This window comes from Somniosus microcephalus, chromosome 5 (assembly GCF_052327205.1).
Source record: "Somniosus microcephalus isolate GS21.2 chromosome 5, FLI_Smic_1.0, whole genome shotgun sequence".
Classification (NCBI taxonomy): Eukaryota; Metazoa; Chordata; class Chondrichthyes; order Squaliformes; family Somniosidae; genus Somniosus; species Somniosus microcephalus.
The window spans coordinates 78,939,602-78,965,057 of record NC_140991.1 but is presented as its reverse complement, the minus strand read 5'-3'; the positions used below and the strand labels follow the sequence as shown (position 1 = coordinate 78,965,057).

General features: G+C 41.6%; 1 protein-coding gene across 1 annotated transcript; it reads left to right on the top strand.

The window, feature by feature from the left end:
• Positions 1-351: 351 nt before the first annotated feature.
• vim (vimentin) lies at positions 352-16,036 on the top strand. The gene is made up of 9 exons (XM_085987864.1): positions 352-966; positions 2,215-2,275; positions 6,251-6,346; positions 6,495-6,656; positions 7,397-7,522; positions 10,386-10,606; positions 14,126-14,169; positions 15,414-15,499; positions 15,598-16,036. The coding sequence occupies exons 1-9, from the start codon at positions 443-445 to the stop codon at positions 15,631-15,633; spliced, it is 1,356 nt and encodes a 451-aa protein (XP_085843990.1). The 5' UTR covers positions 352-442; the 3' UTR covers positions 15,634-16,036.
• The last annotated feature ends 9,420 nt before the right edge of the window (positions 16,037-25,456 follow it).

Sequence of the window (25,456 nt, the reverse complement as noted above, 5' to 3'; positions counted from 1 at the left end):
AACAGAGACCGGAACTTATCCACTAAAGCAGTCTTGTTTTAGGATTGAGGGAGCTGGCCGTTACACTGTACCATTCTACTAGAAAAGAGTAGCTTCATCTACGCTCTCAGCCTTAGGGAGGAAAAAAGTTGCAGATGTCCAGTCTAAAGCCAGATGCTTGCAAACGTCAACTTGAAGAGAAAAATCGTCCTGCCTCCAAGACACAATAATTGTCCAAAGTTGTGAGTGATGGTCTCAATGTGTTGTTCCCAGCTGCCGGTTGGTTCATGCAATGTCAATCACTTCATCGGCTCTTGCCTCATCTATCCCCGTGGGAGCACTCGGCGAGCTCTCTATAAATACCAGGCATCTGCTGGCAATCCCTCTCTTGCAGCCGAGAAGTTTGTGCTCGTGGAAGAACTTTAAGAAACTATAGCATCCAGCAAAGGAAAAGGATTACAAAATGACCACCAGATCCAGTGTCTACCGCAGGATGTTTGCAGAGCCAACAATTAAGACTACAACGAGCCACCGCTCCTACTCGCTTCGCAAAGAACCGCGGGGCCCGATCGTTCCTTCTTTCTCCAGGGTCAGCTACGCGGGGCCGATGATCAGGTCCCGAAGTGTAAGGCATGTGAGGAGTAGCGTTCCCGGAACGACCGCGGGCAACAGCCTGAACTTCTCCTTGGTGGATGCCATGAACTCGGAATTCAAGGTGAACCGCAGCAATGAGAAAGCGGAGATGATTGAGCTGAACGACCGTCTCGCCAGCTTCCTTGACAAGGTGAGGATGCTGGAGCAACAGAACAAGATGCTCCTGGCCGAGTTGGAGCAACTGAAGGGCAAACCCAGGTCCAGGATCGGGGACCTATACGAACAGGAGCTGAGAGAGCTGCGCCTCCAGATCGATCAGATCAACAATGAGAAATCCAGGATCGAGGTGGAAAGGGATAATCTGGCCGATGACCACCAGAAGCTGAGGGAGAAGTAAGTCTCTGGTCGTATACTAGCTTTAAAGGGGTGGGGTGGGCAGATGATTTACACCTGATCCTTCAAAAGTTACTTCTGTTTCACACATTGGGGAAAAAATCCTAACCAGGCAGCGATTTTCTAAAGTTTCCCCTAAAATACAAACCCTCAAATTGCAGAACGTGCCCCTTAGTTAGGCTTAATTTTAGGCATTTGCAAAATTTGTAGGATCTTTCGCTTTAAGAAACAGTCTGAGAATACACACAATCTCACTTTCCTGGCCTTGACCAGAAATGTTTGAAAGCCTCAAGAATAAATAGTTAAATCCGCTTTCGAATTCTTCAAACCCAGGTTAAAAAAACTGCTTTAGTGCAATTTTCTTGCAACTAAAAACGCATCGAACTGGTGGATTATACCAATTATGACAGCTGGCCTGGCACGTCAGTTGCTGCACAATGCTTGATCGTTGTTTCGAGTCTGGTCGCTTTATGCGATTTATGGGCGTAGTCTTACCGCCGTCTTTGCGTCAGTGTGAAGTAATGTGAGGTGTGCGTGGATGTGAAAGTGGCGGGATAAATCGGCAGCTCGGGTCAGCAATCTGAACCGATCTCGAGGGCACGAGAGTGAGAGATGTGAACCGACCTCCGGGTTGGTAATCGGACACCACTCCAGCTTTGCACGGAGTGCAGTATAACTCCATCGGACCCTCCTCGTGATTTTCCAAACGATTCCCGTCCGCCGACTTGAGCATATGGCACCACACAGATAATACCCGAGACTGGTACCGATGGGAGCATTCACAGTATAAGTTAACTGCCCTTAACAATGTGAATGCAGCCTGAATCCAAAGTTAAGAGTTGCCCTGACAAGTGAGGAGTGAGCGATCCTTGCAGGGTGACTGCTTTGCTTCAGTGAGTTCGGGCCGCGACACCCAACTCAGACTCCACTACAAGTCTAAGTACAGTATTAAGTCTTGAAAATAACTCCACCTTTAATATCTGCATATCTCATGCAGCATACATATTTTTATTCAAATACTTGAAGCAAGTTGCAAGCGTTTACCCTTTGCAAAAGAATCGATTTCAGCTGCGTCGATATATTCGGCTATAAAGAATAACGAGAATAATAAGTAGCAAAAACAACGGATGGGTAGAAGAACACAATAAAAACTCCAATAAATCCTGAACAGCGGACGGTCAGTATTCACGGACGCCGCACTTCAAGCCGGAGTGGGAGTGACTGATATCTCAATCCTGTTATTTGCAGGTTGCAAGATGAAATTATTCAGCGGGAGGACGCCGAAAACAACCTGGCAGGTTTCAGACAGGTAAGAACAGTAAGCGACTGTAATCTGTGAAATATGGATCTCTGCGATCGGGAGAGTACTAATGCAGCAGATACCCATTGGAGACTGGACCGCAACCCTACCACATCCGGCCATAGTACAGAAAGGAACACATAGGGAGACACCCCCAATGTTCTTGTGTAGCTCTCAGTAGAGAAATGTCCTTTAAATGGGTTTATCTGAGCACCCAATTCTTCTTAACCAATTGCCGTCATTCTAATGTTTTTTCTTTCAAGTATCTAGAAATGCAACAAGTTAAACATTTTACTGCAAAACTTGCGAGATTTCAAAACTTTTAACAAAATAATATAAAAGAAATGTAACGGCTTCTGGTGCATGATACCATCAAAAGAACATAAAGGATATTAGAAAAACACTTGAATGGTATTTCAATCATTTAATTTATTTTCCTAGGTCTCTGCTAATGATTGCCCGTTTTTCTCCCTTTGCCCACCCTTCTGAAGTAAATCACTCATTAAGGATAGCTTCTCCAAGTAGCCATGATTTATGCGTGGAGACATACGGGGCAATTTTAACCTGACCCGCCCGTCGGGAAACTGACGGGATGGGGGGGGGGGGGGGACACTGATTTTACACCCCACCCGATTTTACTCCATTGAAGCCAGTGAAGAGTAACATTGGGCGGGGTGTAAAACCGGCCCTCCATCCGATCCCGCAGTGGTAGTGAAGATGGTGGTGGGGGGATTCACAGCTGGGCCTGAGCCTGCCCTTACTGGATGTCCATATAGGTGCACTTTCAATTGAATAGTTATCAAGATTGGGAACCCTGGCTGATTTTCCTTTTCCTAGCTCAGGGGATGCTGATGTCTGTGAAAATACTGCCAGTACCCCAGCCGAGATTAGTTAATTCAGCACAGACACCTAACCAAAGCTTTGACAGAGCAGCATAATACGTGGTGTCCTGATTCCCTGAGTCAGCAGGGAATTTTGCTGATGATATTCCAGAGCCACCCTCTAGAAACACAAAAGAGCAGCCTGGGGTGACGTGGCCTGCAATTTTCTTTCTCTTCCTGAGGAAGTGCCTGGCCTCTGCTCGCTGACTCCGCATGATGGCACACCCTATATCTGAAGTTCAATGTGGACAGAATTGTTGGTGCAGCCAATGGCCAATGTCATTGTGCCAGTGTCTGTGCTGTACTATCTTCTTGACTCTTTTGGTTTTGTTAATTAAAGAACACAGAATTAAAAAAAAACATAAATTCTCTCCGTGTTTGACCTTTTCAGAGATCCACACCTAGGCATCTTGCTCTAGTCTGGAGGGTGTGGCACTCTGGTCACTCCCTCTCACTAAATTTTTCTTTGCTCTGAGAAGCTGCTTTCATGAAGCGCCCCCTGTGGTGGATAGAAGTGATGACTTTTGTGCATCGTGCAGCCGTGAAGCTCGAACTCCTGACCATGTAAAAGGAACTGTAGTAATAATAGTGACTCCAAGGAAGCAGCTGTATTTTATGCTGCAGTAATGTAAGGTGAGCTCCAACAAGGATTTATCTTGGAATGCAGCTACAATGAACACTGCGCATGCCAGTAAAAAAAATGAATAGATGGCTTTGTGTGGCTGGACCTAGGTGGATTAGTGCAGTTGCAGGAGTAACATTGGCATTTTATTGACGAGGAAGCAACAAAGCAAACTTGAATTTTTTTTGTCTGCTAATAGAAAATAGTTTATTTTTTGCCCCTTTACTGCTGCAATCTCGAAGTGGGTGGTCATGCTATATGCATATCTACATATACAGGAACACAAATAAATTATTTGGTATGTTATAGTTATTGAATAAAGAAATACACAATCTAGTAACCAATTATACTATCAGCAACATACTAATAACAAAATACTCAAATACAGTGAAAACTGTTTCACTTACCCATTTCCCTTTGATATTCCTAACCTGAAGGCAGTAACTCATAGACCAATAATATTTATAACTAACATATTTCTCACTTATGCACACTTAATAGTGAGCTCTTGTAGGAAATGAACAGTAAAACTAAAATAGAAAGAATAGTTTGATAAGTATACAGATGAGAATGCTCATACATGCTATTATTTTTGGTTCAGGATGGTTTAATATGATTGTTAGTTGCACAAAAACATAATGTTTAAATCTTGTTTTTAATTTTCTTCTGCCAAAGGCAACTACTAATGAGGTACTAAGAATATTTTCAGTCTCCCCTGCATTCTGTGTGGGTTTTTTTTAGATAAAGGCACCTCTGTGGGAGTCCAAGCTGTTGAAATAACATTCTTTCAGTTTTCTATTAATAAGTAATCAGAAACATAATTTAGATGTTTATTTATAAAAGACACAATTAAGTTGACCGTTAAATGAACATATAATCCCTGGTACAGCTGATTGTGTAATGATGCCCGCAAACACTTCCAAGTGTGGTCCAGGTTACAGCAAAGAGAAGACAATAGTGCCATTTCATAACTGACCCAGTTTTAATAAAATCCAGCATTGTGACTGCTGTATGGTGAAACTCACTCTCAATTGAACCAACACATCTGTCAGGTTTAATTGGAGAAGATTGGAATTATTTTTATTACTCAAACTAAATTGGACACTTTTTATTACATTTCTGCCCACTGAAGTTACCACATCAAAGCTCAAGTTATAATTAATGTCATTAACTGTTTAATCACCAAAAGATCTTTGCTGATTTAAAAATCTGTATTTATTTTCTGTTGTAATCCCCTTCAGCTAGAGGATTAAGTGTATTTCCAACACTGTATATTACATAGTATATCTGGAACTACAGAATCAAACGTTTAACTTTCAGCAGAATTAGTAAAGTCACTTATAAAAAGGAATAGCATTTCTTTTAAAGCAAATATGTTTGAATCTCATTTAAAACTCCTTAACGGAATGGATGTTTGATCAGCAGCGTATCAAAATCAATTAAGGATACACAAATTAATTGGCATTTAGACAATGGCTGTTTTTGTTTGAATTGTAACCTCATAATCTCCAGCAGTTAATGACAACCCTCATTCTAAAGCAGCAGGACTGCACAATCACTGTTTCATTGATCATGAATGACTGAAATTGGCCTGAAAAAGCTCACATGTCTGCATTTTTTCTCCTTGCATGCTGACTGATTCTTTGTAGCTTGCTTTGGACTGTACATGTAAGTCTGATTTGCTTCTAATTTGATTTTAGTGGCAACTGCCAAGTTTGCAGACAGAAAACTTGTGTGGAGGGTAAACTGGCTGGGCCAAATGGCCTGATTCTGTGTTGTAACTTCTATGTATTTCTATGTAAAACTCACCAAAAGGGGGATGGTGCAACACCAAATAGAGTTTGTGCCAAATCCACAAATGTCTGGAGCTTCATGAACTTTGCGGCCATTAAGTTGTGCAATCGTTAAAATGCTGTAAAAAGTATCAGTATTTGAGACATTTTTAGTGATTGCCCAAAATGTTTGTTGTCTCTAGTTCAATCTTTACATTTTGTTTACTTTATTCTGGGGATTTTGGTGTTTTTTAGGATAAATGTCTTCTATTAGTCATTCAAGTATCAGTTTCCACTGATGATTAAGCAACGATATGGGTGATTTAAATGATTGAATGCAGGTGTATATATTGTTTGACACAATTCTATTGTAAAAAGAAAACTAGTGCAGTAATGTTACTGGGTCATAATTAAATAACCAGTAATTTCAAAATCAACTTTAGTTCTAACTCCCAATCAGAGTTTTTCTACACATGACTTAATGATGCCTTACAGTACTCTAATTTACACACAAAAGTTAGTTTTTGCTTCATTTAGTTGCAAAGATAAATATAAAATGGATCAACATATTAATTTATGCAGTATGTGTGCAACCACAACTAACTGTAATCATTACGAATACAGTTCAGTATTGTAAAACATTGCAACTATACAGAATTGCCGCTTTGATTAACTTCTTTTTGGATTTTATTTTTCTGTTGTCTATCAGGATGTGGATGATGCCTGTCTGGCACGCTTAGATCTGGAACGTAAAGTTGAGGCACTGCAAGAAGAAATTTTGTTCTTAAAGAAACTTCATGAAGAGGTAAGCGTGTACCGTTGTTTATAATTTTGAATACTCATTTGGATAATGTTTATTTTAAATACGTTACTCTATTTAAAGGTATCTAGCACACACTGTTTTGACTAAGTAGTGACTCATCTATCTTTATTCAACGTATTTCTTTCTTCAGGAAATTCACGAACTGCAGGCTCAAATCCAAGATACGCAAGTCAAGGTTGAGATGGATGTGGTCAGACCTGACCTTACTGCAGCACTCCATGAAGTTCGTTCTCAGTTTGATAAACTTGCTGCTAAGAACATTTCTGAAACTGAGGACTGGTACAAGTCCAAGGTATGTTTTCTGATATACATTTCTTAGTAGTCATGATAACAAAATGGAGATCAAACCACCTACCAACCAACTTCTAACCTGCCGCTTTTTGCCCAGCATTACCCTCACCCAGTGCCCATTCTCATACATTCACTTATTCCATATAAAAATGGATCTTTGTCCATTCTCACACTCACTCCCACAAAGAAACCCACCATTATTACCACACTCCTATCCCTACAAACACCTACTAGCTCCTTGCTATACCTATCCTATAATTACACTCACTCCCAACTCCAAATCTCATCTTCTAAATTACTACTCAAAATCCCATACCCCACAACCATTCCTGCACTCGTGCACACTTTTGCACTCAATACCACCTAAAATTACTACTGTTAAACGCATTCCCATCTCACCCACAAACTCACCTCATCCTTATTCACAGCCCTTAGACTTAAACTACACCAGTCCGTACTTTCCACCTTAACACTTAATCCAACTAGTGCACCCGCCTCACCCAGCACCTTTCCCATTAGCCATTCCAGTGATCACCCCATCCATATTCCTATCTCCACAGTCTCACCGTCACATCCACATTTTCCTACAGCTACTCCCACAGCAATCAGAGCAATGTACAGTGATCTTTTTGCCAAAACTAAATTTAATTAAAAAAACAAGAACGTTTTAAAATGCATTCTGTTTAGATCACTCTAGTATTATAGTAAGATTCACTCATGGAAGTCTGTGTATTTGAACAGTTGGCCGATTTGAGTGATTCTGCTTCTCGCAACAATGATGCTCTTCGCATGGCAAAACAAGAGAGTAGCGATTACCGCAGACAAATCCAGACACTGACCTGCGATACTGATGCACTTAAGGGAACGGTAAGTAATATGAATACGAATAATGTCTAGCCTTCCGGAAAACAAATTCATTTATAGAACTGAGAGCTTTGTCTACCAACAACAACAACTTGCATTTATATAGCGTCTTTAACATAGTAAAATGTCCCTTGGTGCTTAGCTTAGCAGGAGTGTTATCAAACAAAATATGACATCGAGCCACATAAAGAAATATTAGGACAGGAAGAGGTAGGTTTTAAGGAGCGTCTTAAAGGAGGAGAGAGAGGAGGAGAGGTTTAGGGAGGGAATTCCAGAACGTAAGGCCTTGACAGCTGAAGGCATGTCCACCAATGATGGAGTGATTAAAATCGGAGATACGCAAGAGGCCAGAATTGGAGGAGTGCAGAGATCTCGGAGGGTTGTAGGGCTGGAGGAGGTTACAGTGATATTATGGAGGTGGAAGTAGGCAGTCTTGGTGATGGAGAGGGTATGCGGGCGGAAGCTCATCTCAGAGTCAAATAGGACGCCGAGGTTGCAAACAGTCTGGTTCAGCTGCAGGCAGTAGCCAGGGAGTGGAATGGAACCGGTGGCTAGGGAATGGAGTTTGTGGCAGGGACTGAAAACAATGGCTTTGGTTTTTCCAATAGGTAATCGGAGGAAATGTCTGCTCATCCAGTACTGGATGTCGGACAAGCAGCGTGACAAATCAAATGTAATGGAGGGGTCGAGAGAGGTGATGGTGCGGTAGAGCTGGGTATTGTCAATGTACATGAATAATATTGAAAAAGCTAAGGAAGAATTTTAAAAAGACTTAGAAGTCTTAGTAGACTTGATACCCAACATGTGTAACCAATGGAGAACAGCAATCACCAATTTCAATAGAACTATAAAGCCAAAACAGTAAAATGCAATTCAAGCAAGTCATGATCAAACTGTAAAGTTCACTGGTCAGATGACACCTTGAGTATTGTATCCTGTTCTAGTCACACTGAGACAAAGGGAAACATTTCAAGCACAGTAGAGCTACAAGGCTTATCTCTCCTCTTAGAGGTCTGAGTTATGGGGAAAGTTTGGAGAAACTTGGGAATTTCAGCCTTGAAAGGAGGTGTCTGAGAGGTGATATATTTGACACGAAACAGTATGGAAGAGGTAAATCTGGAAGATTATTTAAGTTAAATTGCAAGAATAGGGGGTCACAGGCTCAAACTAGTAAAAGGCAAAATTAGAAGTGATCAACATATGGAATGGACTCACAAATAGAGTAGTGGAGTGAATCATTTAAGAACCAATTAGAAGCTGCAATGGGAACAGCAGCCGGAAGGGTCCAAGGCCTCAACATTCTCTGGTACCTGTAAAGGAACGTCCAGTCCTCTGTGCCTTGCTTCTATGTCCCATCAGACACTCCGATCTGTTGGGGGTGGTGTTCCAATGCAAAGCTCATTGGCAGCTTCCTGGGCACCACCAAAAGTGGAACCCCTTGGTCGTAAAGAAAAAAAGAACTTGCATTTATATATCACCTTTCATGACCTCAGGACATCCCAAAGTGCTTCACAGTCAATAAAATACTTTTGAAGTGTAGCCATTGTTCCAATATAGGAAACACAACAGCCAATTTCCACGCAGCAAGGTCCCTCAAACAGCAGTTAAATAAATGACCAGATTATCTGGGTTTTTTGGTGTTATTTGAGGGATAAATGTTGACCTGGGTTTCAGGAGAACTCCCCTGCTCTTCTTCGAATAGACTGAGAAAATTGGGCCAGCAAGGCTCAGAATGTCCTTTCCTACCTTCTTTGCGTTACAATGTTGGGCCTGAACCTGTTGCAAGCTTAGGAAATCTCAGGGCAGCGTAAGGGGGTCAGGGACCCGACATAACAGGTTGCTGCTTCTCTTCCTTTCTGCACAGGGAAATTATCTATCTCAGGTGCTACAGATAGGAATTTCAAAGCCAGTGGGGTAGCAGGCACAGAGGGTTAGTATATTGTACTTTCACTGATGTCAGCAGAAAATTTTACTAAGTATTTGGTTTGCCTTTTCCCTATTATTTGAACCCCACTCCAAATACGATGAAAGAAGTATTTTAATATTCCCTGCTATCTTAACCTACTTTAGCTCTCCTGATCAGTTTTTAACCTCACTTACCTTGTTTTAAAGTTGCTTTATAATATCTAAATTTAAATTTATTGTACATTAAACTTTTGAAAACATTTCTATGTCCTGTTTACCTTTCGAAACTCCATCTGTATTAACATTTGATGGATGGGTGCCGCAGATGGTCAGAAACTACTGATAATAACGAGAAAAACAATCTTCTTTCTTTTAAATAATTACTATTATGAATGTAAACTGCCCTGATCGTTCGAGGAGGGTTTTCAATTAGTGTAAACAGTGGAGAAACTGAAGAATTATAACTATAGTTTTATGCCTTGGCAGAAATCCCAACATGTCTCAGAAACATAGAAACATAGAAGATAGGAGCAGGAGCAGGCCATTCGGCCCCTCGAGCCATTCAATGAGATCATGGCTGATCATCCAAATTCAGTACCCTGTCCCTGCTTTCTCCCCATATCCCTTGATCCCTTTAGCCTTAAGAAATATATCCAACTCCTTCTTGAATATATTTAATGAATTGGCCTCAACTGCCTTCTGTGGTAGAGAATGCCACAGGTTCACCACTCTCTGGGTGAAGAAATTCCTCCTCATCAGTTGCGAGATTAAACTATATGTTAATGGAACTTGTTCAAGGCTGGGTTTATGAATGTATTTACGCCTGGAATGGTATTGGAGTAATTGAAACAGAGATAATGCAATCCGTCTTTCACGCACAAACACAACTTGGGAAAATGCATGAAGTAGAGAACTGAAGGAAGAAAATGAGAAAGTAACATAAATATTTGCATTAAAATAGAATGAATCACTTGAGCGCCAGATGCAGGAAATGGAACAACGATATGTTATGGAGGCAAATAATGCCCAAGACAACATTATCCATCTTGAAGATGAAATCGGTAACTTGAAGGAAGAGATGGCCCGTCACTTGCAAGAATACCAGGAGCTATTGACTGTAAAGATGGCTCTAGATATTGAGATTGCAACATACAGGAAATTGCTGGAGGGTGAGGAAAGCAGGTAAGACATTTGTGTGATTTAAGAAAAAATTTACTTTTTAATTCAAATGAATACTAGGGTCGAGTTAATCATAAAAGATTCACTTTGAAAATGGTTGATACAATCAAATACTTTATTCTACTGTATTTTGCAGCTCAAAAAATCTACATAGGTTTCATTGTTTTGTGACTGTATTGATATAAGCAGCAAGGATTAGAATCGTAGAATGGTTACAGCACGGAAGGAGGCCATTCAGCCTGTCGAGCCCATGCCGACTCTCTGCAAGAACACTTCAGCTAGTCCCACTCCCCTGTCCTTTCCCCGTACCCCGGCAAATTCTTTTTGTTCAGGCACTTATCCAATTCCCTTTTGAAAGCCGCGATTGAGTCTGTCTCCACCATCCTTTCAGGCAGTGCATTCCAGATCCTAACCACTCGCTGAGTAAAAAAAGTTTTTCCACATGTCACCTTTGGTTCTTCTGCCAATCACCTTAAACCTGTGTCCTCTGGTTATCGACCCTTCTGCCAACAGGAACAGTTTCTCTCTATCTACTCTGACCAGACTCCTCATGATTTTGAACACCTCTATCAAATCTCCTCTCAATCTTCTCTGCTCTAAGGAGAACAACCCCAGCTTCTCCAGTCTATCCACGTAACTGAAGTCCCTCATTCCTGGAATAATTCTCGTAAATCTTTTCTGCACCCTCTCTAAGGCCTTCACATCCTTCCTAAAGTGCGGTGCCCAGAACTGGACCCAATACTCCAGTTGAGGCCAAACCATGTTTTATACAGGTTCATCATAATTTCCTCGCTTTTGTACTCTATACCTCTATTTATGAAGCCCAGGATCCCATAAGCTTTTTAAACTGCTTTCTCAACCTGCCCTGCCAACTTCAATGATTTGTGCTCTCTGTTGATGCACCCCCTTTAGGATTATACCCTTTAGTTTATATTTCCCCTCCTCATTCTTTCTACCAAAATGTATCACTTCGCACTTTTCTGCGTTAAATTTAATCTGCCACGTGTCCGCCCATTCCACCAGCCTGTCTATGTCCTCTTGAAGTCTATCACTATCCTCCTCACTGTTCACTATACTTCCAAGTTTTGTGTCATCTGCAAATTTTAATCATAATCATAATCAACTTTATTGTCATTGTTAGTGCACAAGTGCAGTACAACGAAATGTAGGCTTGCGGCTCCCGAGAGTGTACATTTAGATTAAGACATTTAAACATTCAACATACATTTGGCTTGTAATACATTAACATAAACATAACCATAATAAAGTGCATTGGCAGATGTGCAGGCTTTAGAGTTTATTTGTGGAGTTCAGTAGGATGACAGCCCTGGGAAAGAAGCTGTTCCTAAATCTGGTCGTACGGGTGCGAATGCATCTGTAGCGTCTCCCAGATGGCAGGAGGGCAAACAGACTGTGGCTGGGGTGGGTAGGGTCTTTGATGATGGACCGTGACCTCCGTAAACAGCGTTTCTGGTATATGTGCTCTATGGTCGGTAGCCGGGTGCCGGTAATGCGTTGGGCAGTTTTGACTACCCGCTGCAGGGCTTTCCGGTCATAGTAGCTACAGCTGCCATACCATACTGTGATACAGTTCGTCAGGATGCTCTCTATTGTGCAGCGGTAAAAGTTAGAGAGGATCAGGGGTGACAGGTTACATCCCTTCAGCCTCCTTAGGAAATCTAGGCGCTGCTGGGCCTTCTTCACCAGAGAGGAGGTATTGAGGGACCAGGAGAGGTCTTCCGTGATGTGGACTCCGAGGAACTTAAAGCTGTCCACCCTTTACACCACAGCCCCATTGATGTGGATGGGGGTGTGACTTCAGCCTTTAGACTTCCTGAAGTCCACAATGATTTCTTTGGTTTTCTTGATGTTAAGGGCCAGGTTGTTATCGGCGCACCACTTCACGAGATGCTGGACCTCCTCCCTGTAGGCTGACTCATCGTTGTTGGTGATCTGGCCTACTACCGTGGTATCATCCGCAAACTTGATGATGGTGTTGGAACCATGAACAGCCACACAGTCGTGGGTGAAGAAAATTGTGCTCTGTACACCCACATCCAAGTCATTAATGTATATCAAGAAAAGCAGTGGTCCTAGAACCGACCCCTGGGGAACACCACTGTATACCTTCCTCCAGTCCGAAAAACTACCATTCACCACTACTCTGTTTCCTGTCATTTAGCCAATTTCATATCCATGCTGCCACTGTCCCTTTTATTCCATGGGCTTCAACTTTGCTGGCAAGCCTATTATTTGGTACCTTGTTGAATGCCTTTTGGAAATCCATGTACAGCACGTCAACTACATTGCCCTCATCGGCCCTCTCTGTTACCTCATCAAAAAACTCGATCAAGTTAGTTAAACACGATTTGCCTTTAACAAGTTCGTCCGTGATGGCTTTCCTTAATTAATCCATACTTGCCCAAGTGACTGTTAATTTTGTCCCTGATTATTGTTTGTAAAAGCTTCCCCACTACTGAAGTTAAACTGACTGTCCTGTGGTTGCTGGGTTTATCTTTACACCTTTTTTGAACAAGGGTGTAACATTTGCAATTCTCCAGTCCTCTGGCACCACCTGTTTCTATGGAGGATTGGAAGATTATGGCCAGTACCTCCGCGATTTCTTCCTTCACTACCCTTAGCATCCTAGGATGCATCCCATCTGGCCCTGGTGACTTATCTGCTTTAAGTACAGCTAGCCTTTCTAGTACCTGCTTTATCAATTTTTATCCCATTCAGTATCTCCTCTACACCCTCCTTCACTATGTCTATGGTGGTATCTTCTTCCTTGGTGAAGACAATTTTCTTCGTAAAACAAAATCAGTGTCATCAATAGTGCAGAAAATACACTTGAAATGATGGTGCTTTGTGCATATATTATATACATATATAGAGTAAGCTGACAAAGACATCTCGCCACTAGTGTAGCAAGCAAGATGCTTTTTCAAATCTTAACAATTAGGTTTGGGTCAATGCTCCATCTGTCTTTTAAAGCTTCTCTCAATATGTGAAGTCTATTAGTTCTTGGCTAGGCTAGATGCAGGGAGCAGACCCACCAATACTATCTCAGGGGAACTATGGGTGGGTAATAATAGCTGCCTTGCAAGCGATGTCCATATCCTGAGCCTAAATAAAGAAAAAGACCACTAGTTGGGCTGTCCCATGCAAATAGAGCAACAGGCCTGGTTGGCTTGGGGTGGGTGTAGCAAGTGGAACAAATGGCTGTACCTCAGATGGTGGCAGGTAGACTTTTAAACTTTTGTGACCATGGAGATGTGTTGTTGATGGCAGTCATGAGATTTCCACAGATTTATCTTATCCTTCGTTCCATCTGGAGGAAACTTTTGGGAGGATGGAAGAAAATTTCACCAAGAATAGTGGAGGCAAAGCCTCTTGAGTCATTCAAGAGGAAGTTGGCTGCTGTAAGAGTAGGATTCTATGGAAGGGTGAGCTCGATGAAGCAAATGCTCTCCTTCATCTGAACTTACATTTGTGTAATTATATATATTTTTTCTTTTGTAGGATTTCTATGCCTATGCCATCATTTGCTTCTCTAAGCCTTACTGGTAGGTAATTCCTTTTATTAGCACAGTAAAATGGATGAGTGGATGTTTGGACTTGACAAAGGTCTTTAAAAAAAAAAAAAATCAGTTTAAAAAGAAAAACTGCAGCACCCTGTTCTGAGTCATGCTTTTCCCACCATAAAGGACCTTATTTTTCTACTTCTTGCAGCGCATTCTATTGGGTCTACCTGTTTTCTGGTTATATTATTCTTCCATGGACTTTTGATCTATTTAAGAAATCTTTTTTTTTTTACCTATATAACTAATGAACATTTTACAAGGTATATTGAACATTATAACACAAAGTATAAGCTGCCATGCCTATCTTATTCAACCCGACTATAAAATTTGATGCGCTTCTGCTGGTGAAAAAAATCCAGTGTTCCGATTTGGATTTCTGCATGATACAGCACCATATGATCCAGAACATTTGACTGAAGATTTGGCTCATAAAGAAACCATCAATAATTAGCATTGAGATACAGGGCTGGAATTCCTTTTGGCAGGGTAGTGGCAGGTTGGGATGTCTGTATGCCTCTTTAACTTTGCTATAATCCCAATTTATTTTCTTGAGTTGGCATGCCAGCTCCCACCGGCATCCCTACCATCAAGAGAGAGTCCACTGCTGCTGTAAAGACATCACAGCCAAGCCCTCACACAACATCCACACAGACACAATTCCCTACTCTAATCCGGGGACACCAAGTCTAATCTTCTAGCACCTTACCACTGTCCTGGGTAATTCAGCTAATTCAGCACAGGCCAAGGATCAACAAGTCAAGGACTTTGTTGATTTGCATGGCTGAGCTACTCACTGGACATATTTGCATGGAATGGAGACACACAAAATAGGCATTGCAACAGTACGTATGCTGTGGCCCAAGATGTTCCTTACTGAGAGCAAACTTAAGGAAGCATGCCTAAAATTTATAATTGAACCAGCATGAATATCATAATGGGAAAGCAACAGAAAGCTTAGTGATAGATGCAGCAAACCCAACAACGTCTTTATATTCCAACTTGATTCTGGCAATGAGCGTGCTTTATAAATATCAGAGAGCAGTATTGTTATTAAAGCTGTGGAGGAGTCTGCATTCCTGCATATTCATCTCATCCAAACGCAGATTCATAACATTGAGGGATTCAGTAAGCGCAAGTAGAAAGGAGAGTAAATTCCTTAGCCTTTGCATAGTAGATATTTTGCCTAAAACAATGCAATGTTATTTAATTATTTATTTTCGTTACAGATGCCATTTATGAGCAGCAGCCAACTGACATTCAAATGTCAAAGAAGAAACTTATAATTAAAACAGTTGAGACCAGAGGTGGAGATGTTAGTATCAGTGTTCACAAAAAACTATTAAAAGAGTGCACATACTTTACCAGCTTATAAGAAAGAATGTACGATTAATATTTTTTTTTCAATTGCAGATAATCAATGAAACTACCCAGAGAATTGAAGACTGAGTCTGCTGTACCATCTCAGAATGCTCTTTCATGCGCGTGGAAGCTAAAGCTGTTTTAAAAAAAAAAAGAAAAAAAGCTAGACAAGAATGTCGCTCCTCCTCTTAATCATCAAGAAGAAAAATGTTGGCTTTAAAGTGCCTTTCTGCATCTAATTGAAGAGTGCCAGATTCAATAAAGTTGTGTTGTAAGCTTTATAGAAAAGCAGAAGCCCAGTAAATGGCTTTACAGAAGGGCTATATCACACTCTGTTTACAGAAAGAGTCACTAGTTTACAATTGCACAGTGATAAATAGCAATACTTCATTCACCAGTTTTGAATCTTTATTTACAGGTTCAGAATCTGAATTGCTTTTCTTCCCCCAGCAATTACCTGTAAGCAAGCTGTAATAAAACTTTGACCAAATCCTCTGTCCGTTGCCTGGTTTCTTATTCCGCTAAAAGGCACCAGTATAATCCCAGCAACCTCCTGCCAGGGGTTGCTTTTAATAGTCCCCCACTAAGAAGCATGTACAAGTCAGGAACTTTTTACTGAAGTATTGTGTTGATAGAATGAAGTACTGGACACTTTTCACTTTTTGCGCCAAGTGTCAACATTCAAGACTCCCAGGTCAAACGGCATATTGGTCAGATGTGGAGCAACCTACCCTCCATTCTACAGCAACAATGTGCTTTTCCCAAACTAGTAAGAGCACCCCACACTGGATCTGCATGAAATAGACAATGACCTCGAAATTGGTGCGCGTCCGTTTTTTGGGCGCTACTCAGACTACAAAGCCCACCCTTCCTATGTCTGCACAGGTGGCAGAAAGCATGCAGGACCAGTTTGCCTATGTAGTACTGGAAGCAAACTCACTTGCAACTTGCACCCTGTCCCTTTAAGTGAGCCAGAATCTGAACAACAGTACAGCAATGAGTAGTGCCAGGTTTTTATGGGAAAAGTCTGCCCCAGAATTGCGATTAGCAAAAGTAGAGTGATGCTGGTTGTAGGGTTGATTGATGTTATAATCTGTGATTTAATTTAAATATAATATAAAGGCCTGAGGACCCTTTTTTGGCGCAGCCCACATTGCTCCACAAAAACTTTGGAGGATCTCCAGTGTAATGCAATTCATAGAATCATAGAAGGATACAGCACAGAAGGAGGCCATTCGGTCCATCGTGTCTGTGCCGCCTCTGAATGAGGTATCTGATTGTGGTGGAGACACACAGTACACCGTCATACCACCTTTGAAATTGACCGCAGTTCGGCGCATGCGCTAAATCCCAAACTTGCGATCTGTCATGGTACGCCTTGTCAGGTGATCTGCACCACTGGGGAAATACTCTTGCTGCCGCAGACCAACTGCACAGCAATTATATCAAAACATTTTACAGTTAGGGAAAGCAGGCACAGGAGCCTGAAAGGAACCCATTTGAGTGCATCTGAAAGGATTGTTAACCGTTCTGGTATCACTTCACCTAGTGGTAACATTTAGAAACATTAAAATTATTAAATATGACAATATTTTAAATTATCAGTGTTTTCTGCACTCCAATTGTATGAGCAGGAATTGGGAATTCGGGACAGATCATTTATACCTCTTCCAAATGGATGAAATAAAACCATTTTGCTATTTAATTATTTTATATAATATATTTAAAGCTGCCCCACAGCTGGTGTGCTATGTGCATGGTGTATAGTAAATCAAAAGGATCATTGCCAATGCCTTTCAGTGCCATTGAATTAAAATCTGTCACAATGGATGTTTGACAGGATATTAAATGCTAGCTTTAAAAGAATAAAAAACTTACCTGATTTACATAGCATAAATCCGAACATATCCTTAATTTAAAAAGCTGGGATATTTGAAGTACGGCACCGGTAATTCTGTAGGCTAGCAAAACACTCTACAATGCTCCTTAGTGCAAATAAGAAAAGGAACATGTTTCTTAGTATGAAATATAAATAATGTAACGTTTAATACACTTTCCAAATGATAGAAACTGTTTTAACCTCAATAGAAGGTTGAACAGCTGAATGATTGATTTCACTTTAGTGAACGGGCAAAGGACGAGAATCTTTCCATTAACCTTCAAGTGGAAAATGGATGCCAAATTATTATTGGTGTTTTGTTACATAATTTTAACAAAATGCTGATATATGAAATAAGTCCAAACACCAGTTTAATTAAAAGTTTTAAAAAGTTTTTAAAATGTAATTTCAATGGAAGAGACTGAAAGAAGTTTGTGTGGCGTGGCTTAGTTTTGACAGATTTTGTGGGCATGTCTTCCCTTACGCATAGGCTGTACACTGCGCTCCTGAGCTCAGTGATGTCATACGCTGTGCGCAACTCAGCAGCGCCAAACAGCAAGTCTGCGTGTGGGGCCTCACACAAGGTAAGTTCGTATTTTTTTGGAGGTCAGCGGCATTCTCCGTATCTACGGCGCCATCCACAAGTTTTGGGCCATTGTAATTTGTGGCCATAATTCACGTGCAGAGGGATGAGGAAAATTGCTGCTATGAACTGACATTCTAGCCTTCATTTTAATTTTTGGTTCCTTGGAAAAAATACTGAACAAAACTCAAGGGGTGAATTTCCATGACAGTTCTACCTGTTTGCAGTAACATTTGCTGAAGTACCATGGAAACCCTGAGTTACGGTAGACCTGGTTGCCCAACTCCCCAATGACCTCCCCCAGTTTTGCTGTCTTTATTCTCTGAGCATTATTGCAGTTTGATTCGGAATTCTGTCTAACTTTAATAAATCCCACAGGTTTGCTGCCTCATTAAGTACATTCCTGGCCTGGTAACTGATACCATCTTGCGTGCAGTAATAGAGCAGCACCTGTTTCCAGCACTGACCTAAACATTCTTGTTCAGCTTCAAGGCAGACACTCAACTATTTTTTACTTCAGCATTGGCACTTTTACATTTGCTTCTGTAGCTTAGATTGTAGAAGACCAATATCCCATCTTTACACTGCTAAATTCGCTCCCTTAACCCAATCATAGAATTAAACCCATACTTTTTGTGGGTCTACCATTGGATAAGGGGGCTGGTTATAGTGATGTAAAAGTGGAGAGTTGGTGCTTGGATGCTAGTCTCCCTCAACCTGAGCTATAGAAGTACTAAATGTAAAAGGCACGAAGAATGCTTCAAAGTGTTGTACCTCACGGTTCAGTGCTAGCTCCCCTTTTATTCTTGATATATTAATGATTTGGACTTGTTCATAGGGGCCACTATATAGTGATTTACTAACAGCAGGAATGGTTGACATGGGGAGTGATTGTAAAAGGCTTCAGAAGAATGTAGACAGGTTAGCAGAATGGGTAGACAGATGACAGGTGCAAATTAATATGCGAAGAAAAACAAGGAATGGGAGCATACACTAAACTGAAAGATGCTGGAGGATGTGGAAAAATAGAGAAGGGTTCAAATACATAATTGAAAGTGTGAGTGCAGGGAGATAAAGCTATAAAAAAGAAAAATAGCATTTGGGGGTTTTAGAAAGTTGTACATGGTAAAGGTTAGGCTAGAGTACTGTGGTTAGTTTAGGGTAGCCCATTATGGAAAGGACATAGAAGCCATAGGGAGCATACAGAGTAAATTCATCAGGTTCATGCCAGGGATGAGAAACCATAGTTATGAGGAGAGACTGAAGATACTTGACTATTTCTACTTGAGCAGAGAAGGCTAAAAGAAGATGTAACAGAAGCCTATAAACTTATGAAAGGTTTTGAGAGCATGATAACGGAGCAAAACAACAGAAGAAAATGTTCCTATGATTTTTCTCCTGGGATCCTCGCAGGCGTGTCCGGAAGATTAATCTTTAATTCCAAGAGACTCCAGGTCAACCCAGGAGGTTGTCAACTGTAGGCAGTAGGCCACATTCCTGAATGTAAGACATTTAGAAACTGTACGTGAAAGAATATGTAAAGCAGACTTCTAACTGTGCTACATAATTCAAAAGCAAAATACTGCGGATGCTGGAAATCTGAAATAAAAACAGAAAATTACGGAAATACTCAGCTGGTCAGGCAGCATCTGTGGAGAGCAAAATTCAAAGTTGACTTTTTTGTGAGGGTTAATCAATTAAACGCATGCACAGCATAAGACTGAACTTCTGCTAGGTGCTGCTGGTGGGGCAGGGTCGTACTGTACTAGAAGCATGAGATCAGAAAATGAACTTGTGAAGCATTATCACAAAGTGTATAATATAAAGTTATTCTACAGAATCTGAGACCACATACACTGTATATATTGAGGATAAATGGCAGTGGAGGAGGGAGGTAAATTGGATACATTATTATGTATTTGTGCATTATTTGGCCAAGCTACAAAATTGTAAGTAAATCTGCAGCTGTATATCATATTCAAAAGGCCCTGGTGTGTTTTCTGTATTAAACTTCATCAGCCATTATTGCTCCTATTACATATTTTGTCTAACTCATTCTGTGTTTGCTGACCTGCCTCCTCAGATTCAACTGCACCTCCTAGTTTGGTATCATCTAAGAGTTTGACCAGTTTGTAATGAGTTGTTGAATATGAATAAAAATACAAATAAGGAAACATCAGTAATAAATAATAAAAGCAACAATGAGGTAGCTTCACCACAGATAAAGTTAATGTAGAATGCAGTGACATCATGACATTATAGCAACTACGGGATGTCATTTCATAGCTATGAATACAAATACCGTTTTATTTGATTAGATTGGTCACTTTCAGCTTCCTATTCACTGGTAGCAGTGTGGTTGCTAAGCAAATGTTTCTTGGTATGTGCCAGTTTTCTGCATCTAGATGAAGGGAAAACAGCTGTTAAATATCCAGTATTTTCTGTTATGCCTGTATAAGGATAAATATGAAAAGCATTCACGACTGAACAATTCAGCACATGGCATAACCAGTATTACAGAAGTACTTTTTGGGTATATTTTCCCCCGGTTTCCCCATTTTATTCACTCAATAGCAATCAGAGGACAATATACTAAGGGTTGAAATAACATACAATACTAAGTTAAATAAAGACTTGTGCAATTATTTTCTATTTATCTGCAACCCGCATTCATAATATAATTACACATTCAAGTTTTTTTTTGTTTGTATTTATTCATGGGATGTGGACATCGCTTTCAAGGCCAGCATTTATTGCCCATCTCTTATTGCCTTTGAGAAGGTGGTGGTGAGCTGCCTTCTTAAGCTGCTGCAATCGAGTGGTGAAGGTACCCCCACCGTACTGTTAGATGGGGAGTGCCAGGATTTTGACCCACTAATGATGAAGGAACGGCGATATATTTCCAAGTCTGGGTGGTGTGTGACTTGGAGGGGAAATTGGAAGTGGTGGTGTTCCCATGTGCCTGCTGCCCCTGTCTTTCTAGGTGGAAGAGGTCGCGGGTTTGAGAGATGCTGTAGAAGAAGCCTTGGCGAGTTGCTGCAGTGCATCTTGTAGATGGTACACACTGCAGCCACGGTATGCCGGTGGTGGAGGGACTGAATGTTTAAGGTGGTAGATGGGGTGATAATAAAGCGGGCTGCTTTGTCCTGGATGGTGTCAAGCTTTTTGAGTGTTGTTGGAGCTGCACTCATCCAGGCCAAATAGAGAGTAGCCCATCTCACTCCTGACTTGTGCCTTGCAGATGGTGGAAAGGTTTTGGGGAGCCTGGAGGTGAGTCACTCGCTGCAGAATACCCATCATCTGACCTGCCCTTGTATCCACAGTATTTATGTGGCTGATCCAGTTGAGTTTCTGGTCAATGGTGACCCCCAGGATGTTGATGGTGGGGGATTCGGTGATGGTAATGCCATTGAATTTCAAGGGGAGGTTGTTAGACTTTCTCTTGTTGGAGATGGTCATTGCCTGGCACTTGTGTGGCGTGAATGTTACTTGCCACGTATCAGCCCAAGCCTGAATGGCGTCCAGGTCTTGCTGCATGCGGGTACGGACTGCTTCATTATCTGAGGAGTTGCGAATGGAACTGACATTGTGCAATCATCCGCAAACATCCCCATTTCTGACCTTATGATAGTGGGAAGGTCATTGATGAAGCAGCTGAAGATGGTTGGGCCTAGGACACTGCCCTGAGGAACTTCTGAAGGGATGTCCTGGGGCTGAGATGATTGGCCTCCAACAACCCATCTTCCTTTGTGCTAGGTATGTCTACAGCCAGTGGAAAGTTTTCCCTCTGATTCCCATTGACTTCAATTTTACTGGGGCTCCTTGATGCCACACTCGGTCAAATGCTGCCTTGATGTCAAGGGCAGTCACTCTCACCTCACCTCTGGAATTCAGCTCTTTTATCCATGTACCAAGGCTGTTATGAGGTCTGGAGCTGAGCGGTCCTGGTGGAACCAAACTGAGCATCGGTGAGCAGGTTATTGGTCAGAAAGTGGCGCTTGATAGCATTATTGACGACACCTTCCATCACTTTGCTGCTGATTGAGAGTAGACCGATGGGGCAGTAATTGGCTGGGTTGGATTTGTCCTGCTTTTTGTGGACAGACTTGCCAGGGCAGTTTTCCACATTGTCAGGGAAATGCCAGTATTGTAGCTGTAATGGAACAGCTTGGCTAGAGGTACGGCTAGTTCTGGAGCACAAGTCTTCAGTACTACAGCTGGGATGTTGTTGGGGCCCATAGCTTTTGGTGTATCCAGTGCGCTCAGCCATTTCTTGATATCACGTGGAGTGAATAGAATTGGCTGAAGACTAGCTTCTGTGATAGTGGGAACCTCAGGAGGAGGCCGATATGGATCATTCACTTGGCACTTCTAGCTGAAGATGTTTGCAAACGCTCTAGTCTTGTCTTTTGCATTCACGTGCTGGGCTCCGCCACATTGAGGATGGGGATGTTCATGAAGCCTCCTCCTCCTGTTAGTTGTTTAATTGTCCGCCACCATTCATAACTGGTTGTGGTAGGACTGCGGAGCTTTGATCTGATCTGTTGGTTGTGGGATCGCTTAGCTCTGTCTATAGCATGCTGCTTCTGCTGTTTAGCATGCATGTAGTCCTGTGTTGTAGCTTCACCAGGTTGGCACCTCATTTTTAGATATGCCTGGCATGCTCTTCTACACTCCTCCTTGAACCAGGGTTGGTCCCTTGGCTTGATGGTATTTACACATTTTAACAAACATGTTAAATCTCTCAACTGCTATGACCAGATAACTTTTGAGATTTACATCTTCTCGCTAAGTTCTGTAGAAAGAAAATTGATCATAAGTTTCCTTTTTTGCTAACAGTCTTTTCACAAATGCATTCTGTTTTTGCAGACGGCACTCATTTGCATCTGGTTTACAGATGGCACCTTTAGCTTTTAGAAAGCATAAATACCAATTCCTAATTCGAACCAGCTTTCGTACAGGCACAAAAGCTCACTGAATTTCATGTGATGATTAAGATGCCCAGGTGAGTTTAGAAGCACTGTTGAGTTTGGCATGAGCATCTGTCTGAATTATTTTTATTACCTTCGAGCTTATTTATTGACTATTTGCACATGTGGGCACACTAACATTTTATATAGTTAGATTTTGTATATATGGTTATTAATATGCTGTTGTATATAGTAGCTGTAATTCAATTTTAATATATTAAGAAATTAATATATTAGAATACTTGTTTATCAATAATTTGCCTTTTCGGTGTTCCAACAGCTTGCATGTATTTAGCACGAATGTCCCAAGGTGCTTCACAAAGAAACAGACATCAAACTATAGAAGAACCTTTAGGGTGCAGTTGAAGGGATAGGTTTCGAGGGGGCTTTTGAAGGTGGGAAGAGCTAGTGAGTAGGAGATTTAAGGGAAGAATTTACTTTTCTTATTTTGTATCCAAATAAGAAACACCTGCATTTAAACAACACCTTATCCTGTCTCTCAGAGAAATCTCCAAACTGCTTCATATGGAAGGAATTACTTTTGAAGTACAGCAATGTTGTTACATAGACAAACAAATCTGTCTCTGGTGGTGATGATACAGAAATATAGATTTTTTAATTATACATTCACAGGATATGGGTGTCAATGGCAAGGCTGGAATTTATTTCCCATCCCTAGGTGCCCCTGAGAAGGTGGTGGTGGGCCTTCTTCTTGAACCATTGCAGTCCGTGTGGTGAAGGTGCTCCCACAATGCTGTTTAGTAAAAAGTGCCAGGATTTTGACTCACTGACGATGAAGGGACGGTGATATATGGCCAAGTCAGGATGGTGTGTGATTGGAGGTGATGGCATTCCTGTGCACCTGTTGCCCTTGTCCTGCTAGGTGTTGGAGGTCGCGGGTTTGGGAGGTGCTGGCGAAGATGTCTTGGTGATTTGCTGCTGTGCATCCTGTAGATAATACATATTGCAGCCGCCCAGCCTCTGACCTTCTCTAATAGCCATAGCATTTACGTGGCTATTTCAGTTGAGGTTCTGATCAAAGATTATTATGTCCGTGTATAATTGAGACATGGACTGCAGGAGTTGATTATAACAAGTCTTTACTGAATGGAGACAACCTGGAACTGAAACTACAGAAGCCTGCTAGGGCCTTTTATACAGGGGTGGTCACTGCCGGTACTGCAGTCTAAGACCAGTTATTCCCTTAAAGGTACATACACAACAATTCCTCCCCTTTTCAATAAACAGTACATAACATTCATTTAACAACTAAATAATAACTAATTACAATTACGGTTGCTAGATACATTGGTTGAAGTTAAGCAATTATAAGTTCAGTCTTTGAGGAGGCTTCCTGATTCTGTCTGGATAACGCCTCTTTGGGGTATCAGGTTCTTCTGGCAAAGTTGAGTCGGCATCAATGTCGTTGTTTGGTTCGTCTGCTTCCAATATCACCGATTCTGCGGTAGATGCAATTGGTACTTCGGTTTCACCGCCAGGTGTATCAGATCGTGGTGTGGAGTTGACGTTTTCCAGTGACTCTAGAATCTGGTCAGCATGGCATCTTACAATGCTCTCTCCAACGTCCACGGTATACATTAGAGGTCCTTGCTGTGTACAGATCGTTCCTGGCTGCCATTTCTCTGTGCGGTAGTCCCGGGCCAAAACTGGTTGACCTATCTTAAAACTCCTGGTCGGCCTTTCATTCATATTCTGAAACTGCCTGTTCTCCACATCTCTTCTGATGTTTGGCTTAACCAAATCCAAGTGGCATCGTAGTCTTCGATTGAAGAACATCATGGCTGGAGTTTGGTTGGTAACCGCATGTGTCGCATTCCGGTAGGCAAACAAGAAGTTATCTACCTTGTGTTGTAGGGGTAGATCTTCATTACACATTGCCTTAATAGCCTTGTTGAATGTTTGAACGAACCTCTCGGCCAATCCATTAGTGGCTGGGTGATATGGGGCGGATGTGTAATGCTTAACACCATTGTTCTTTAAGAACCTCCGGAACTCTTCAGACACAAACTGTGGTCCATTGTCGGAGCAAATCTGTTCAGGCAGCCCATTCCTGGCGAATATGGATCATAAGACTGTGATAGTTTTTTCTGTGGTGGTTGAGGACATTTTTATTACCTCTGGCCACTTTGAATGTGCATCCACCGCAATTAAAAAAACCGAGTCCATAAATGGACCAGCAAAATCAATGTGCACCCTTTGCCATGGAGATGAGGGCCACTCCCATGGATGTAGAGGGGCTTGTGGTGGGGCGTTTTGGACCTTCTGGCATCCTGTACAGCTCTTGGTCATCTCTTCGATTTCTCTATCGATTCCCGGCAACCACACAAACGCTCTGGCTAAGTTCTTCATCTTTACTCCTCCCAGATGACCCTCATGAAGCTCATTGAGCACTCTATCCTTCAATTTGGGTGGAATTACTACTCTGGATCCACACATCAAGGTTCCTCTGCACACTGA